The 17,017-nt window shown below is 38.1% G+C and overlaps 1 protein-coding gene across 1 annotated transcript; it reads right to left on the bottom strand.

Moving 5' to 3' along the window:
- Positions 1–590: 590 nt before the first annotated feature.
- Positions 591–15,936, bottom strand: klhl20 (kelch-like family member 20). Its single transcript, XM_038271762.1, has 14 exons — positions 15,810–15,936; positions 13,186–13,240; positions 8,885–9,142; positions 8,665–8,773; positions 8,029–8,235; positions 7,075–7,233; positions 6,707–6,801; positions 5,846–5,961; positions 5,575–5,758; positions 5,317–5,460; positions 4,184–4,317; positions 3,869–4,077; positions 3,670–3,776; positions 591–2,996 (listed from the first exon to the last, which is right to left on the bottom strand). The coding sequence occupies exons 2-14, from the start codon at positions 13,206–13,208 to the stop codon at positions 2,912–2,914; spliced, it is 1,830 nt and encodes a 609-aa protein (XP_038127690.1). The 5' UTR covers positions 13,209–13,240; positions 15,810–15,936; the 3' UTR covers positions 591–2,911.
- Between the last annotated feature and the right edge of the window lie 1,081 nt (positions 15,937–17,017).

Below are 17,017 nucleotides of genomic sequence, written 5' to 3'. Positions count from 1 at the left end.
TATCTTTTTTCACTTGCAGTATGTTTTCTAAAAAAACTAATAACTCAAATGTCTTGCAGGAGAGAACATTTCTGTGAGGAGCAGACATTTAACACAAAGCTTCAACTTCCATTGATTCTCTTCTATTAAAAACCAGGAGAGTAAAAAAGACGTGCCTTAGTTCTGAGTTCAGTCTGATTCAAGGCTAGCAGTGTTTTTGGGGGGTTTAGACTACATAGAAATGTTTTTCCATAGGTAAGCATTTTAATAAATACAACAGGGAAAAAAAATGATTACTGTTCCAGGTTTATAGGTGTTGACTCTCCTGAAATCTCTCTAAAAAGACCAGAACAAGTTAGGTTTTTAGTTTCAATAATCAGACCCAGGTAAGCCACAGTTTCCAGTTACCAAAAACCTTTCAAATCAATATGACATACACCAATAAAATTATTTCTCCTGCTTTGTAGTATCTCACATCGACTAAGATTTTGCAGAATAACTCATGGATATAGTATTAACTAAAGGAAAAGCAATTGCACTAATAATTAGTTTGCAATTGGTTAAAGAAAATATCTCTAAGTTAAAGAAATGTAAAAGTTGTGAGAGAAGAATTCAGACAGAGAGAATGGAGCAGTTTATTAGCCTGTGTTAAACATTTATCATAGAATAAAGCAAGTGAACAGTAAATTAATTGCCAGGGACAAAAGCAGAAACAGTTAAGTTGTTTTTAACAGTAGCTTCTTGTGAGCCAACCTGTTATCCAGACAGCATTTTGGTGTAAGAAACTGGCAGCACAGTATGCATATCACTACAAATACACACGTATTGCATGCTGCACAGCCCACTTTCAATGTCGCCAGGAAGCATACAGAAGTTAAAATGTAAGTGGGCATTCAAAAGGCATAAATGACTTTTTCTTTTTGTTGTTAAGGGAACACCTTATTGAAAGGCAAGCCCTGAACAAGTCAAAATGCTGAATAGTCACATGCATACATTCAGATTAGGTCCTTGTTGCAAAATGATTTCAAATAATTAAGCCAGTATCAGTTTCAGTCTTCTATTTAACAGATGAGAGTTTAACACAAAGGGTATCCTAGATACGGTTAATAAGAGGTGAGTACACCTGGGCATAGAATGAATGCTGTAAGGCTTGAAATGTCAAGTTTTATTTAAACCTTTACTTATTATAGCTCCTCGTTGCCATAGAAAGTTTTATAAATCAAGTTTAAGAAACAAATACTGAAACAGAAATACAATCTTAGAGCAACAAATACATCCAAGCTGATTTCACCATCTATGCTGGCTGTACACTGAGCTGAGATTAGTGTTTAGGTCCGAGTAATGGTTCGACTTTGTGCTGTAATATACCATTCCTCCAGTAAGGTGTGCTACTGCTACCTTCTCCTGAAAACAAGGGACAGAACATGGGCCTGTGTCATAAAATCTTGTAGTCAGATTACTGACCATTAGTGCTACTTTATCCGTCACTTTTGCAGCAGGAAAAAAAACTGTTTTAGACTGCATTTACAGTAGAAGTTTCAAGCACAGACCTAAAAGTAATTTGATGCAGATAACTGCCAGATGACATAGGATTGGGAACATTACAGATGTCAATGAAGAGTGAAGATGGTGAACATGAAAGTAAAAACTGCATCTATGATAGCACCTAGATCACATAGGCTGGAAAAAGGGCCAAATTTACATGAGATGTATTGATTTTCTATTTTAAGCTGAATTCTTATGCTGTGTGCATTTTACCTTATTGCTAAACTCAGTGAGGTTTGAAACTAGACTTAAGTTCAACCATATTTGCCAAAAAAACAACACAAAAAAACCCAGAACAATTAAAAGAAACTGGCACATGGATAAACCAGGTGATATAATCCTTCATAAACAAAGTTTTCATTCAGTCCTACATCAAATATAAATTAATCAGTGGCAAAAAGATCCACTTTTTTAAAATTAGAAAACAGACCCTAGCACTGAATGGTATAGCCATTTTAGACTGACAGTAAGGCTGGCTACTCATTATTACAGTTCAGCTCAAACTGGTCCAACATTTGCATCTAGAGCCCAAACTGGGATACAGAGGAGTTGTGGAGGAGATACTGATGCAAACTCAATGTTGGCCAAAACATCTATGTTTTAATCAGTTGTCTGTAAGATTCAACAGTGGAGTTATAACAGTGAAATTCTGACAATTTTGATTTCTTTTCATCCAAAAAATTACACTCAATATAGTTTTAACTTAATTCTAAAAACATTCTACGTAACAGTCGGCCCCATTTAAACTATCTAGCCAATTAGATCCAACCGTAGAGTCAAATGACATTTTGTATTTAAAATCCAAATGGGTAAACAGCCACAGCTGAGACACGTGGACAAAGCCACAGGAAAGAAAGATGAAGCAAAGACTGCCGTCAGTGTGAACTGTTGTTTTCAGAAGACTCGTGGCTCCTCAGTAAAAAAAAAAAAAAAAAAATATGAGTTGAGGTGGCCAAGTTTTTTTCTCCAACTCCTAGTGTTCCTCCGAGTAGTAGCAGTATTATTCATTGTGTGCTCCATCTGTCACACATGCTAACTCAATCCCAGACCGTCAGGTGTGGTGATGAAAACACAGTGCACCTCCGTTTAAACTGGAAGCCTAATGATGTTCTGTAAACTTCTCTCCTGCTGCATCTCCTTAGTGATGAGAATGGTCGATCAGAGAAAATACAGCAAGTATAAACGTCATGACTTCTCAGTATAGTTTAGGGATGAACTTCAGTTCACAATCTGTCCCCATTTTTTTCCTCCTTGCTCCCACTCCCATTGTTCTCTATTGTCCTCATCCGTCTGTGTAACATTCTCTCAGAGGCACAAGAGTCAAATATCCATCAAGACATCAGGAGAAGTGAAGGAGTGCGACAGGAGGCGTGGACGGGAGGTGCCACTACCATATGTGAGATTCACAGTGAGTCATTTTAATCACGCCTACACCTCCACCTAACCGGCGGTAGTTCATTCCACCGTACAACCTGGAGAAAAGTAAACAGACAAGTGGAGAGGACAGAAAGCAACAAAACAAACATGTTAAATACGTTGGAGAAAATGGGTGATATTTAAATGAAGACAGGTAAATAAAAAAAAATGCTATGCTTTGCAGAAGTAACTTTAAACATAATTAGTAATGTTATAAACACATCCCTAAAGTGGTACATGGTGGCAGTGCCTTGCTGTGAAGATGCTGTTCAGAGCTTGGAAAGTGGACTAGTTTAAAAAATACAATGCTATGGGTCAATTTGTGAAACATCAACTGACTTCCAGCTTAAGAACATTGCTTAATGATTTTAATGCATAGTACAGCCACCATGTTCTTTATGGTGTAAAACACCTGAGGCCAAACTCTAACTTTAGTCGGATACTTGGTAGGGCAAAAAGCTACACTTCAAATGTTGATCTGTTTTACAGAACATCCATGTCTTCCTTTGATATAACACAAACCCAACAGGGTCATTCTGTCTACAAAATAATCCCACATAAACTCATTACCAGTTGCTGATTCACTTAGAACCCAACTAAAACATAATTTTGATGAGATGCAAACTGAATACCTAGATAAAGAGTGATTTGTTTTTGTTTTTTTAAATACGGATTTATGATTTGCTTAGTAATTAAAAAACGCAATCAAAAAGTCATAAAATGCTTTACCTCCATGTGTTAGCATCTGGGTCATATACTTCTATCGTTTTTAAATATGTTGTCCCATCAAAGCCACCTACTGCCATCAGCTGACCGTTCACTACAGCCAAGCCCACCTACAGAGACACAACAGATTAGTGTGGCGGCAAAAAACAAAAAGACCAAACAAAGGCATTTTGACTAAACGAACAAATGTTCAGATTCACACCCCACTACGTCTGGACGTCATGGCTACAACAGGTGACCACTGGTTGGTCCTGGGGTTGTATCGCTCTGCACTGCTCAGCTCCGTAGTGTCGTCTCTCCCTCCGACAGAGTAAATCATGTCTTGGTAGACCGCGCATCCAAGGTGTTTTCTTCTGGTTCCCATTGGAGAAACCGTGTGCCAGCGGTTTTCTTGGGGGTTATAGCGCTCCACTGATAAAAGATTGACAAAAAAAGAAAATTATTGATTAACATGACAAATTAAAAGTTACATTCAATAAACTGTCAATCAACTTATTGCCCCTACAAGATAAAGCACCTGTATTTAGAGGAGAAGTCCCATCAGATCCTCCGACGGCATAAAGAAATCCTCCCAGCACAGCAACAGCTACACCAAGTCGCCTGGTGCTCATTGAGGCAACACGAGTCCACTTATTTTCCTTTGGATCATACCTCAAAAAAGTTATGTAAGAAAACAGTTAATTACAGATAAAATAAGTTTCAGTAACAGCAAAAATCTCCTTTTCTTTTAAGTTTTCATTACACATATACATTTCCTTACAGGCCGGAAATTGGACACCTGGGCAAGATTACATATTTTATAAAGTGTAACCCCCAGATTCCACATACACTGCCCCGCTCACATATGTTGTATGGAGTACTTGTCTGTCATTTTAATAAATGAGAACTGTTCCACATCCACCATTACATCCCCAATATGTCTTCCCCATCTTCCACCGTCAAAATACGGAGCAGAGCTATATTTGCTCCGCTCAGGCCAGGTCATGATCCCCACTGCTATCGCACCAAACAGGAAAAAAAAACGACGAGAAGATCCAATTTGTCAAATAAAGATATAGTAAAGATAGATCGGTAACTACAAATTACACCATAATTCTCATATATTCCCAAAAACGAAGGCTTTTTAATTAAATGATTGGATTAAATTTATTGGTACTTCAACACACCAGGAAGCAGATTCCTCATCTCAATCAAAATATTTCATACAGAGAGGTTTAAAAGTTTTATCAAATAGAGTCAAAAAAACTGAGCGCATCTCACAACTTTAAAAGAAACTTCTTATCGCAGGGATGTATGAAGAGACGCCGAGTTTGGAAGTAGAGAACAAACATAGTTCATACAAACCATGAATGATCTGTGTTATCCCTGTTACAATAATCCACAACAAAAAGAAATATGCTGGAAGCTGATGGGAATCTTTTTTATATTTCATATTAGGTTCATTACCGCATGTTTTACTCCTATGAATTTAATAATATCGTGCATGCTCTGCTCGAGCCCCGAGGAAGTCTGAGCGGAGCAGGACAGGAGGAACAGGGGAGGCTGTAGGCTTTGCTTTGCACAGGTCTAAAGTGCAGCGGGTCAGTCATGGAGGATGTGGGCTTTTGGGGTAAGTGTGGAAAAAAAACAAACAAAGAAACCAAATGCTACCTTTCAACAATGTTGAGACATGACACTCCATCTTGTCCTCCTACTGCATACAAAAATCCACCGAGCACGGCAACACCCACACTGGTTCGACAAGTGCTGGTTGGAGCCACGTCGCTGCTCCATTGGTTGGTTTTAGGATCATATCTGCAGGAAATGTGTGTAGATAGAAATTTGTTTTGAAGACAATTTGATCACTTTGCAAATGTGGGATTTTTTCTTTTTCGTCAATTTGTAAAAAGATAAGCTGGTTGCAGTCACCTTTCTACAGAGTTGAGATATGAAGAGCCATCATGACCACCCACAGCATACAACAAGTCATCGAGTACACTGACCCCGACTCCACATCGCCGTTTACTCATCGACGCCACCATGCGCCACTCGTTAGTCTGTGGATCGTAGCGCTCCACGCTGGAAATTGCATCTCCACTGCACCAGCCACCAACTGCAAAACAAGATGAGACGAAAACAATAACATATGACATACTGCCAGAGGTAAACTATATTTAGCCGAGTGGCTGAAGTCACTGACCTGCAAAAAGAACCTCTCCACACCGAATAGGTTTTCTAGGGCGTGTTCTGGGGCCTTGCATTAGCGGCCTCTCTTGTGGGAGCAAAAGGTAATTTTTGGCCTCATCAACCAGGTCCCTGCAAGGGTGGAGAACTTCTGTTATCTTTCTGTATATTTTACAATAGAAACATTCTTTTTGTTTTACAGTGAGGAATTTCTGTTGCGTGAGCTGCACAAGCATATATATATAAATACACAAACCTAAAGGTTTGTAAATTGCACCTCAAAGGCAAACGAAATACATTTGAGAAACCCTTTCCAGTTACTAAAAATACCATACTCAGACCAAATGTTTCAGCCAATTTATTTGTACAAAAAAAAATTAAAAAAAACTGCATATCACACTGCAAAAGATGTAAATCTACACAAGTGCATTTTTTCCTGAATTGAGGAGGAAAATTTGACATTTTGCCATTGGAACAAGACAATTTACATTTAAAATAAGTAACAATTGCATTGTCTTATTTAAAGTACATATTATCCAATTGTCTTATTGTAGGAGTGAAAATACTCATCCAATTGGCAAACTATCGCATATACCTACTCAAATTAAGGCTAAATACACTTAATATAAGGCATTTTTACTTATTTCTAGATAATTTTTCCAGTGTACAGGCATAGAAACATTGAGCCTGTTGGGTGTAGAGGAGATTACAAAGATTAGCAGCTTATATGAAGGATCTGTGATATTGCTCCTCTATCAACTTAGGGGGCTGCAGTCTGTCACTAAAGCAGTTCTGGAACTGCTTCATGAAAGAGGGTGGAGAAATAAAGGGCTTTAGAAAGATTTTACAAAAAAGCTACCGCTAAGCAACCACTCACCTGCACTCTTCGTCACTTTTGATGAGAGGATCTGATCCCACGGTTCCCACCAAAAACTTTGGGCTTAGTAATGGCAGACGTACATGCTGCAGGACCTGCAGAGAACAAGGGTCAGAGCAGCAAGAATCTCAGGAACTTTGATAAGGAGATTATGAAACTTATTAGGACTAAAAAAAAAAAAAAAAAAAAAAATTGCTTAACTCAAAAACAACAAACCAGATAAAAGTAAAAGCATTTCAATAAAACAAGTTTCATATCTCAAAGTACATTTGTGGATCCAGAAGATCCACAAATGTACTTTACAATCAGAAGGACTAAGGAATTGTACACCTTGCAATAGTAACAATACTTCCTGCCCTCTAACAAACCTGTGGTAGCTGAGGTCTGCGTTCCTGGATGCTGTATTTCACCCACGCCATTACAGCGTTAAACACCTGCTCCTCACTCCGCACATTAAGCTCATCACTGGAGATGATGTCAATCAGCTGGTTGGCAGGAAGCAACATGAACTCCTCACTTTCCATTACCTACGATTACACAGAGGAGAATTCAAGCCTCAGTTATTAGTGATCTTTAGTAGGAAGGTCTGAAATTACTAAAATCTTTTAGGAGTTGAAATATACTTAATGTCACCATGTCAGACCAACATTACCCAGTTACTGTGCAACTCCAAACAATATTGGCAGCTGTATGTCAGATTTTAAAGGACATAAAACTGTTTAGGTATCGTTACTAAATTACCAGAACACAGATACTTGAGTAAACAGTTTTCTCTATTTTTTTCTTTTCTACACACTAATCAAACACTATTCGTTTGTACTATCACTTATTTTTAACCTAAAAAAAATAAATAAAACTGGTCTCACAAAGAATCACTGCATTTACGTTGGCTGAAAACTAAATCACCATTTAACATTGGGGTTAGAAATCCTGCATTCTTGAAGAATGCTGGAATGTTGCTCAAGTTTCAAAGCTTATTTTTAGGGAGATGTTCTTCACTAAATAATGCTAGGAAATCTGGTTAAACTTATTTCACAGATCAGCTAGATATCACAGATTCCATCTTGAAATGGTAAAATTTAAAAGGAGAGAACATATTTCTGCACATTCTTATCTTTGAGATTCATTAGATATTAAAAGCCTAACCTTTAAAGCACCCCTGAGCTAGTCCTAAAGTACAAGGAGTGATGCCTTTATGGCATGATGGAAAACTCTAAATCACTAAAGTAACACCCTGTGCCCTATAAATGCAATTGAAGGAGTGAAACATCCAAAAGTTAAAAATCCTTTTTTTCCCCAGACTGCGGTATTCTGTTTTTCACCTCTTGAAAATTGTGCTGTGTGAACTTGTCTGCGATTCGCAGCAGTTCTCGACAGGAGTGAGTGTCGGCGAAGGCCCTGATGCCCAGACAGTTGGATGGATCCAGCTGCCTCTTCAGGAACTCACAGCAGGCCTCCTGGATCTCAGCCAGCTGGAGAAGGCAGGCAGCAGGAAGCAGCGTCTGAACGTTCCCTTCCTCCACCGTCACCTAGAAGGCCACAGAAAATGACACTTCTGATACACCTAGATTGCTTTTCCCCTTTCCAATCAAGCCAACACTGGGTAGGGTTTTCCCAGGCACACATATTGTGCCTGTAGAGCCATAACACCCTCATTTTTAAGATCTTAATACTTAGGAAGCAGGTTTTACTAATAAGTGGGGCTTTTTTAAACATCAATTTATAATAAACAAAAGAAACTGACCCTTAAGAAGCCAGATTGTTATGAGTTTTAATAAAACATTTTGAAGTCTCCCTGCGTAAACAGAGGATTTTGGCAAAGAGGTGGTATACCATTAAAATTGATCAATACAAAAGTAGGTTAACCTCTTTGCCATTAACTGAAGCTTTGTCTTAGGCGTCTAACTGTGTAAATGTTGCTGAAACTGTTTTTGTACCTTAAACGTCCCCCTCATTACCTGTGAGGTGTAGGCAAAGTCAATGAGCAGCTCCATGGCTCTCTCATCAATGTCCCGGATAACCACTTCGGTCTGCCTGCTCTCTGCCAGCTCCCCGGTAAACATCGCCCTGAGGAGACCATCAAAGCACAGCTCTAATATTGCTGAGAGTGATTCTTAGGACCCACCCCAGATAATGACATTAAATGTGACAAAAACATGCCAGTGTGTCCTTTCATACCTAAAATACGGGCTGCAGGCAGAGAGGATCACACGGTGGGCATAAATCTTTTTGGCACCCACGACGAGCACCACGTCGCACAGCTCCCGGTGTTTTCTCAACAGATTAATCACCTCCAGCGTTTGCCGTGGGTGTTTGTCTGATACATAAGGCATGCGTGCTGGCTGGGGGACCCCTTCAGGGAGCTTGTTGGGGTCCCCCAGGGTACAGCGGCTGGTGATGTCCATTCCAGTGGCGTCCTGACGTGCGCTGGTGGCCCTTGTGTTAGAAAAGGAGAGCAAAAAAAAAAAAAAGAAAAACTTTGAGTATGGAAAACGTGACAAAAATGCAGCTTGGCATCCAAAATATTTTTGTTTGTAACTAAAGGGAAAGTATAGGCTTTTATTCCTTATCTTTGTGGTAACAAAGCTTAAGAATTGAAGTGAACATGATTATGTAACAGAAGTAACGTGTGTGGAAAATTTACAAGAAAGAAAACAAACCGCTTATACACAATTACAGACTTTAACAGGTTAGATTTTATCTTATAAAAAAAGAAGCCACTGAACTAAATGCACTATGAATCAAATAAATGGTCAACTTTATATATTAAAGTTATGTTTTTTAAATGTGTTCCTTATTCAAATCAAAAGAAAATCCAAAGCTGGGAAATACCCTCATATAAAAAGTCAGTTATCTTTTCCCAGAGATTGGAAGCTTGGAAGATGACAAAAAACACAAATAAAACAACATGAATTAAACCTTAATTAGATGAAAATTTAAAGGCTTTTGGGCTGACAAGAAACTAGACCACTGTTAAAGAACCTACTGAAGTGATAATGACCGGGACATGTGAAAGGGGATAAGAGCGATGATAGCTGGCCTTGGTAGTGTAGCATTTTAGCTTAGCATATTGCATGGAATATGCAGGTCTTCATGATAATCAGGGGGACATAACTTCCATATTTATCAAAACCAAAGCTTTACAACACTGAGCCTTTATATACTAATGGAAAAACTTTTAATGCATCAAGATTTTAACACAACACTAACCAGTAGGACATTTCATACTACAAACCTCCCTCTGTACTCATATGATACTAGTCCATTGCCTCTGCATGGACCTGAGCTAGTTCTAAGTCAGCTGAACCAAATATAGTAGTGCTGCTGACCTGTAGATGCTGCAGTCAGTGTAAACGTATCCACACCAAATGATGCCAGTTCCCGCCCCCCCAGTCGTTTTAAAACAGAGAACACAGTCCCTTTGAAGAAGAGCTTGACAGATTTTCACAGCACCAACCAAAAATCATTTAAACATCCATTTCAGCAAATATCATACTCGACCATCATTATTTGGTTTTGGAACCCAATTCACCTGGAGCAACTAGCAAACTTACCGGTAGCTTATTTTCTTCCAAGTCCCTTTTACCATTATTTTTGGAATAATTCCCTTATTTTTGGACAACCTATACAGCCCAAAGCTCTTTTGGACAGCAGTGAATGACTGGCAGGTTCATTTATAATATTTGGGTTGTCAAGGTGTGCTGCTGATCAGTTAAGATTGCATTCACCTGCTAACTTGCAGCCACACCTCTGAGCAGGCCGACACAACACTGCACCCATATCGCTATAAGGCAGGGGTGTCAAAGTCGTTCCAGAAAGGGCTGTGTGGCTGCTGGTTTTCTTTCCACCCAATCAGTAGCACACCAGACTCCATTCATCCCATCAAGTCATCAGGTTAAGACTAGACTCACCTTGATGAGATGATTGGTGTGCTATTGCTTGGGTGGAAAGAAAACCAGTAGCCACATGGCCCTTTCTGGAACGACTTTGACACCTGTGCTATAAGGGAACCACTTGCTGCCATGACTAGCTTTATAAAACAGCTGTCCACCTAGTGATGCCTAAACACCTTTAATGGTTTGGCTACTTCGGCCTTTTCAGGACTTCTTTTTATTCTGTACTGATAATTATAAGTGTTCTGAGTATACGAGTATAAGGGTTTGAGTTTGCATGTTACAAGTGTTGGAACATTATGGGTCACATCATTGACGTGCGCCTCTAAGGCTATGTTCACATTGCAGGCCTTGATGCTCAATTCTGATTTTTTTGTGAAATCCGATTTTTCTTTTAGTTGCCATTCTCATTTCCAAATATATGCAACTTCTATATGATCTCCTGTGTGAACTGCAGTCATACAACGCAACTGTCCGGCATGTGCAGTAGCGGCCAGCGTGCTCCGTGTTTACGGAAGTAAACATGGGCGGTAGTGCCGGAGCGCATCTAGCGATCTTTCCCAACCATAATAACACAATCTTTTCAAGATGGTTAAACATAAATACTGCTCTCCGCGTCATCGTCTGCCATGATTGTTGTATTTCTTGCCGCAGGACTCAGAATAGTGACCTTTGCCGGGTATTAATGGCGTTCAGGTCAGATGAATGCCACCTGGCCATTCAGACAGAGGTCGCATTTGAAAAGATCAGATTCGTATCGGATTCAGGACCCCATAGCCAAGTGGCCTAGGTCGCACTGGAAAAAAAATCGAATCTGTTTTGTTCAGACTGCCATGAAAAGATCAGCTACAGGTCACATATGGGCCAAAAAAAAATCAGATTTGGGTCACTTCAGGCTGCGGTGTGAACATAGCCCAAGTTATTTAGTATTCACACATTTAGGATTCAGTAAAATATTACAACACCTTCACTTGAAAACACATAGTTTAGGCAATGGTATGGGTCGAGTTGGCTTAACATCACCATGTTTCCACCTTCTTGCTAAATATTTCACAAGTAGAAATTAATAGCTTAAGACCTGTACTTTTGACCTATTTGTCCTGAATAAAATTTATCTGCAGCAACAACTTATCAATGTTCAGAAACAACTTTAATCAGATGATACTGATATTCAACATCAGCTCCCCCTCTCATTCATTCATCAACCCCATGAACCGATGTATACATGCTAATGCAACATGTTCCTTTTCTTTAGTTTTAGACAGAGGGTTTGGTGCTTTCAGCCATTGTGAAGGCAGCAGTTTTATTTATAGAATGTGGGTGTGTGTGGCCACATTCCGTTTCTTCTTTATTCTTCAGTCAAGTCATTAGGGCCGCAAAACATTAACATGAGCTGAGCATTATTTTGGTGATTGATGACTTAACTATATGGTGTGAAACAAAATTAATAAACAGAGTGTTCTTTTTCACTGGGTTCATAGTAAAGATAGACCTAGCTCAGGGGTCTGCAACCTGTCTAAGCTGAAGAGCCATTTTACCCCGATCCCAGCTATATAAAGGTCACTCAGACTGAGCAACGAATGTTAGATGGCCTTTAACTAAAACTTTATATTTTTGTTAAATATCTACAAAAATAATATATTGGCCATTTGAAAATCAAACTGTTTATTTGCTGTTTTTAAAATAAGGACAAAACATAAAAGTTTCATAAAGTGGCTTGGATTATGTAAAAAATTTTATAAAAAAAAAAAGTAAAAGTTTCCACACTGACAAGAAATATAGATCTAAAATCCATATTTTTGATTCTTTAATGTCATTCTGTAGTGAAAATCTACCATAAAAAACAACAAACAATTATTCAACTCATTATCGTTTTTAGCCACTATTAATAGCCATTGTAAAAGGTCCAAAGAGCCACAGGTTGTAGACCTCTGACCTAGATAAATAGTCCTGAATTGAGTTGCCAAACAGCTGCTGGAGGAAAATAGGCACTCATAGTTTCTGAATATCTTTCTCAGCTTATCACTTTAAAAATCTTTTGATGCTAAAACAAACAACTAGTCACATTAAATATATCACATGGACAGATCCTTGATGCATGGCACCTAATTTCAGCAATAATTTATTTCAGTATTGTTAAACCTTAACAGTCATTAACCCAAGGAGGGAGAAAATGACCAGAGGTTTAAATGACAAGGATAGAGAAACAGAGAAGAGGTCAGATCAACACAAACCACTAATAGCTAAGCTGCAGACTTTCAGTGGAGAATCTCAATTTTAACTAAATTCAATTAGAGTTTTGTCATGAAAAACTAAGCCTTGCTGTTTATCCATCTTGTAGCTGAATCAACGTGGAGACATTTTTGTTTTTCCTCTCATCACACAGTATTTTCATCCAGTTATCCCATAGATCATTGATATGTTGAATTCATGTCTGAAAGAGCTGTTAAGATTGTTGTTGGGACGACATTGGAACCATATAGGAGATTGTGGCACTTCACCGTTTTCCACTACTATGGTTGAACGGCCCTCAGAGCTCTGAGTGTTTTCAGAAAGAGCAAAGTACTACTGTGATGTTATACCTACCTTCGCATTGGCTTTGTGTCCATGCACTGAAGAACAATATCTGGTTCAGGTCACCCTGTGAAGACAATATAACAAATCACAACAAATCTCAATTTTTTACATTTTTAAACCTTGTTTAGATCAATCTTAAACTTTCTGCACAAATTTTCTTTAAAGTAATATGTTATTTTTTAACTTTGTTTTATGACTAAGATCAAACATCGGCAACAAATAAGCTATCAAGTAGAATTTATCATCAAAATATTTGCTCACCCATCCAAATAATTGGAATCAGGTGTTTCAAAAACTTCCATGGCTGCAGGTGTTTAAAAATCAAGTACCTAACCATGCAGACTATTTCTGCAAACATTTGACAGTCTCTTTCAGGAATGTGCAGTGAATTCTAGCTTGCTACTGCAATACGATGCCCCCTGTTTAACAAACCCAGTCGTGAAATTTACTTTATCCTTAATATTCAGCTGTCAGTGGTATCACACAAAGTAGAAGCAATTGCGAAAACTGAAGGTAAGACATGAAATTGTAAACGAACGTGCGGGGTGGGTGGGGGTGCTGTGGCCCAGAGGCCACAAACGTTCTGCAGTCAATCCCTGCAGTCATTAAGACAATGTGTGACCTTCAAATTAGTTTCTAAAAATCACTGGGCGCAATGCAGGGTGCACTGCTGTGGTGCATGCTGCCTATATGGACTCTGGAGTGAGGAATTGTGCTTCTCTGTCAGGAAATCTGATGGATGAGCCTGGGTTTGGTAAATGCCACACTGGAAAAAGTCTAAATCTAGATAAGTAATTTTTTTCTTAACATAAGTGTATATTTTTCTTGAATTAAGGAGGTAAGTGAGACACTTTGCCAATAGAACAAGCCAATTTACATTTAAAATAAGAAAACACAATTGCACGGTCTTATTTCAAGTGCATATTATCTAATTTTCTTATTTTAAGAGTAAAAATACTCATTCCATTGGCAAATCATAGCATTTACCTACTCAAATTAAGGGTAAATACACTTAATTTAAGAAATGTTTTACTAGTTTCTAGATTGTGTTTACAGTGCAGGCAAACAGTACTTCCTGTGCAAAGTGGAAAGGGAAATGTGTTTTTGGATTGTTTCACATAAACCAGGTCTGGCCCCTTAGTTCTAGTGAAGGAACCCTGAATCCTTCAGCATACCCGGATATTTTTGACAATTCCACGCTAACAACTTTTTTTCCGAATAGTTTGGAGATTGTTTGTCTTCCAACACAAGAGTAAACCAAAGCAAGATCCATTAAGACATGGATGAAAACATTTGGTGTGGAAGAGCTTGATCGTCCTGCAGAGCCCAATAGATCCAGGCCTTCTCATTCAGCTTCAGTATATAACCTCCCAAATATCCTTCTGGAAGAATTTTCAGAAAGCTTCAATAAAGACACTGATAAAAATTGTAAACAGCATTCCCAGAGGAGTTGAAGCCATGCAACTGCAAAGGGTGGACCAAGTCATAGCTCCCCCAATGGATTGACGACAGGGTGTTGCATATGTTCAGATTCAAGGCGAGGTGAGTAAATACTTTTGGTATTAAAGTGTGGATCTAATATTGTATTGTAAACATCATTTTATGCAATATAATACAAAAAAACCTCTGGTATCAATTAATGGGGTGCTCTAAAAGACGCTCTGGTCACTTCTAACACTTGGTAGCATGTAAAGCTTTTCAATCTGATATTGGCTAGTTTGCTCTCTTTCCAGTAAACTTGGTAATTTTCAAAACATTTGACTAGTTTCATACTGTTTTTCCATAAAACCTAAAGAAAACATATCCTTCTGAATTAATGAATGGATAGACATAAGTCAGTAATTATTACAGTTCTGTATTACAGTGCATGTGAACTTTTTGGGGAACATTTCTAAAATTGTGTATAAGTGCAAACTTGTTTCTCTACTTTTAAGCGTAACTAATGTATAAACTGCACCCTTTATGTATGTTTAATACTTATGATTGTTGTAATATTACCTCTCCTAGGTCTATTAAACGAAGTTTGGTAGTGACTATATCCCATTTGAAACACATGACACAAACTTTATGGCTCCAGACAAATAAGCCAACAAAAGCCATTTACTTCTACAATACTCAATAATAAGTTATTCTACATTTTTTTACTGATAAACAAGTAGCTAAGCTAACAAAGGCCAACTGGTGGCTTTTTAAATGGCCAAGAAGGAGGCTAATAATAAAATAAACATTTTAGTGTATTAAAATATTGAATATATTCAGTAAAAGATAGAAACCCATTAGTAGACTAAGAAAATATCCATTTTAAAGACTATAATAAGCGACGTTAACTTCCCCAGTGAGTATCTGGGAGAGGCTAGAGAGCTAGCACTGTGAGCACTCCCCAGGTACATACCGTCTTTGAACAAAATATAACTTATTACAGAAACATGGGTTAGTGTGATGTGAATAAGACCTTTACGAGCTTCAAAGTTCTCACACATATGTAGCTGTTAGCGCTTTAGGTGTAGATTAGGACACAAACCACAGACTGGGTAAAATGTTAGCTAACCTTTGCAAAAATAACGTTTGTTTATTGGTTTACAGTGCAGAAAATCCACAGCAACAGAGGCAGGAATATTTAAAACGAGGTTTACCTTATATTTCCGTCCATATAAGACTGATAGAGAAGTAGCCTGGGAGGCTAGTGTTTACAGTTCCCTGCCGCTGATAAACGCCGAAGCTTTTCCTTAGTGAGCTGCGCGTGCCAAAATGCTAAACCCCACTTCCGGTTAAACGTCTCGACCGTTTTCAAAATAAAGGTATAAGATTACGTAATTTCTTTATCAGTATAAAGAAAATTCATTTAACCGAGAAAAAAAAATAGAAGCATAGTAAACGATAGTATACATATTTATGAAGCAAAGATAATCTGCCTAAGAAAAAGTTATTCGAGAGCATTTGTTTGTTCATGATGTGAATTCCTTACATGGTTTTTTTACTCATTATCCACTAGAGGGTGCTGATTTCCTTTTTTTAAACAACTTGGAGTATTTTTTATTTTTTTTGTCCAAAACCTACAATGAAAACACAATGCAGCCGTTAGTGGTATTTACTTTATCATTTGTAGTTACTTTAACACAATTGTTTCATGTTAGCAGGATAGGACATAAAACAATTATGTTAAAGTAACTAAATAGGATCAAATAAATGCAAAAAAGGGTTGCAGATTTTTATTTTTATTTTTTCAGTGTTCAAGTGGTCACACAAATGTAAACATTGAAATGGGTATACAAATTACAGAATAAGCGAAAGTTGCAAAAATAAAAATAAACAAATAAAATAATGTAATGTGTAGTTTTTTTTACTAATATAAAAGAAAATATAAAAGTAAATTTCTCCACTGTGAGATAAATCAATCAAATACTGTGCAGTAATCTGAAGAATAAATAATCAATGTACAGCTGCAGATCTTTTTTACAGTAGTGGATATGTAAAAATGGCAGCAACACCAGAGATGGTCAGTTAAATGACATGCTGCCATCATTTTGCACAAGATAGAAACTGCTTATTGTGGTTGTTGGGAACAGTGATGATTATAAAGTCTTACTGCTGCTGGGAGGAAGGATCTGTGATAACGCTCCCTGGTGCATTTAGGGTGCAGCAGTCGGTCACTGAAGGAGCTCTCCAGTTCTGCAACAGCTTCATGCATAGAGTTGGAGACATTATCCAACAGAGGTGTTATTTTAATTATGCTCTTTTTTGTTTCCCACCTCCTGCACTGAGTCCAGAGGGCATCCAATCATAGAGCTGGTCCTCTTGATCGACTTATCCAGCCACTTTTTCTCAGCTACAGATAAGCCAC

The sequence above is a fragment of the Cyprinodon tularosa genome, unplaced genomic scaffold, assembly GCF_016077235.1.
Source record: "Cyprinodon tularosa strain WSP-4 unplaced genomic scaffold, ASM1607723v1 ctg12, whole genome shotgun sequence".
NCBI lineage: Eukaryota > Metazoa > Chordata > Actinopteri > Cyprinodontiformes > Cyprinodontidae > Cyprinodon > Cyprinodon tularosa.
Note: the sequence above shows the minus strand (reverse complement) of the source record. Positions and strands in the feature narration are given on the sequence as shown.

Excerpts from the sequence above, each read along its gene's own strand:
- klhl20 (XM_038271762.1), bottom strand. The coding sequence starts at position 13,208 with ATGGACACAAAGCCAATGCGAAG. Across the intron at positions 9,143-13,185 it reads GACACAAAGCCAATGCGAAG|GGCCACCAGCGCACGTCAGG; the intron begins GTAGGTATAACA and ends TTCTAACACAAG. Across the intron at positions 4,318-5,316 it reads TGTCTCAACATTGTTGAAAG|GTATGATCCAAAGGAAAATA; the intron begins GTAGCATTTGGT and ends AACTTTTTTGAG.